The sequence below is a fragment of the Berghia stephanieae genome, chromosome 9 (assembly GCF_034508935.2).
Source record: "Berghia stephanieae isolate SIO BIC M18660-M18661 chromosome 9, UCSD_Bste_1.3, whole genome shotgun sequence".
Classification (NCBI taxonomy): Eukaryota; Metazoa; Mollusca; class Gastropoda; order Nudibranchia; family Aeolidiidae; genus Berghia; species Berghia stephanieae.
Window position 1 is genome coordinate 14,269,708 of NC_088368.1, and position 1,998 is coordinate 14,271,705.

Sequence of the window (1,998 nt, forward strand, 5' to 3'; positions counted from 1 at the left end):
AGCCTTTTCCAAGGACTCAACTATGCCCCGAGCCAGGCTCGAACCCAGGACCTTCCAATCCAAAAGCGAGTATCATACCACAAGACCACATAGCAATATAGATGCTCAAAATTGGATATTTTGCCAAAATTATGAAATTCAGGGTTAAAATCGGTTCGCGATGGAGGAGAATCAATACAATTATTATACATTGCAACAAATCACACGTTTGTATCTTTCATAATTGTTTATTTTATACACAGTTTTCGAGGTTCAATTCACCTCGACAAATACCGTTTGGAGACGGTTGGACACATATAATCGTTATACCAGATTGACGAACTGGGCCACAAATTCATTTTTTCTCGTACAGTGGAAGTACGTTGACTTCGAAAAAGCGAGACTGTTTGTTTAAGCCTACTGTGTTGTTTAACCTCGAACACTCGGGTAGGTCGAGGTTGGACCATTGGCCATGGACACATTTAACGTACCGTGGTCCCATTAGTCCATGGCCTTTGTCACAGGTGAACAGGATTGTCTTTCCATGTTCTATGGTCATGGCCGGATTGAAGGGCAGCAATTTGTTCATTTCTATCTTAAAAATTTGGCCATTTTGAAGCTTTTCTGGCAATGGTGGGCATATCGCTGTGAAATAATACAAGAGTAACATTTATGAATGAATAGATAGATAAATATATAAATAAAAAAAATAATTAAAAAATAACTACTACTACTGCTACTACTACTACTACTACTACTACTACTACTACTACTACTACTACTACTACTACGACTACTACTACTACTACTACTACTACTACTACTACTACTACTACTACTACTACTACTACTACTACTACTACTACTATTACTACTTCTACTTCTACTACTACTACTACTACTACTACTACTACTTTATTTAATGCCACCCCCCCCCCTCCCCAACTCCTTCTACCCCTCCACTCCCCCCCCCCCCAAACCTCCACCACAAAGAAACAAACAAACAAAAACCATAAAAATTAACCCCCCAAAAAAAAACGAAAAAAGAAAAAGACAAAACAAAGATTTAAAAAATAAACAACTCCCATCCACAAAAACAAACAAACAAACAAACAAGCAACAACAACAAAACCCAGACAGAGAAACCAACCAAAACTCACATTGTTTACATACTGGGTTTCCACCGACCCATGTTTCATTACGACACTCCATGTATAGTTGGTCCATCCCTACCAATGTAAAGCCCTCATTGCAGTAATACAAGGCTGTGCTTCCCTCGGAAACTCCTAGGAATTGGCGATACCCGTTTGTTATGTTGGGCGGAGCACTGCAAGGCTCTGGAATAAACGAATAAATAAATAAATAAATAAATAAATTTAAAAAAAAATAAATTCCCTTTATTCATCCCTAAGGGGAAGTTTTTCTTTAGGGTCTATTCCAAGGGAAGACTGTAATAACCCAGGCGTCAGCCGCAGTGCAGCGCCGCAAATTGAGCTAAGGCAGGTGACTTGCTCAAGGCCACACAACGCGGCGGGTAGTCGAACTCGGTACCTTTCAGGTACGAAGCAAAGACCGTACCGCTGAGCCACGCAGTCCCATGTAAATAAATAAATATGAAATAAATTTCCCTTTGTTAATCCCCAAGGATAATATTATGTCTTTATGGTCTATTTCAAAGGTAGACTGGAAAAAGCCAGGCGTTAGCCGCAGTGCAGCCTCGCAAAATGAGCTAGGGCGAGTTGACTTACTCTAGGTCACACAGCGTGGCAGGTAGTCGAATTCGGTTCCTGTCGGGTATGAAGCAAAGACCATGCCACAGCCATGCTGCCCATAACAGTTTATAGGGCATTTACAAGGATTGAGTGTGCTTAACCCGCGTCACAATGGGGTTTATTTGAGGAGGAGGAGGAGGAGGAGGAGGAGGAGAAGGAGGAGGAAGAAGAAGAGAGAAGAAGAAGAAGAAGAAGAAGAAGAAGAAGATGATGATGATGATGATGATGATGATGATGATGATGATGA

General features: G+C 40.8%; 1 protein-coding gene across 1 annotated transcript in view; it reads right to left on the reverse strand.

Moving 5' to 3' along the window:
- Nucleotides 1–207: 207 nt before the first annotated feature.
- LOC144979735 (sushi, von Willebrand factor type A, EGF and pentraxin domain-containing protein 1-like) overlaps nt 208–1,998 on the reverse strand; it is a 47,709-nt gene continuing 45,918 nt past the window's right edge. Inside the window, exons 16-17 of the mRNA XM_078926706.1 lie at nt 1,140–1,316; nt 208–624 (exon numbers count right to left, since the gene is read on the reverse strand). Coding sequence (XP_078782832.1) covers nt 335–624; nt 1,140–1,316 — 467 coding nt within the window. The 3' untranslated portion in view covers nt 208–334. The remainder of the gene's footprint in view (nt 625–1,139; nt 1,317–1,998) is intronic.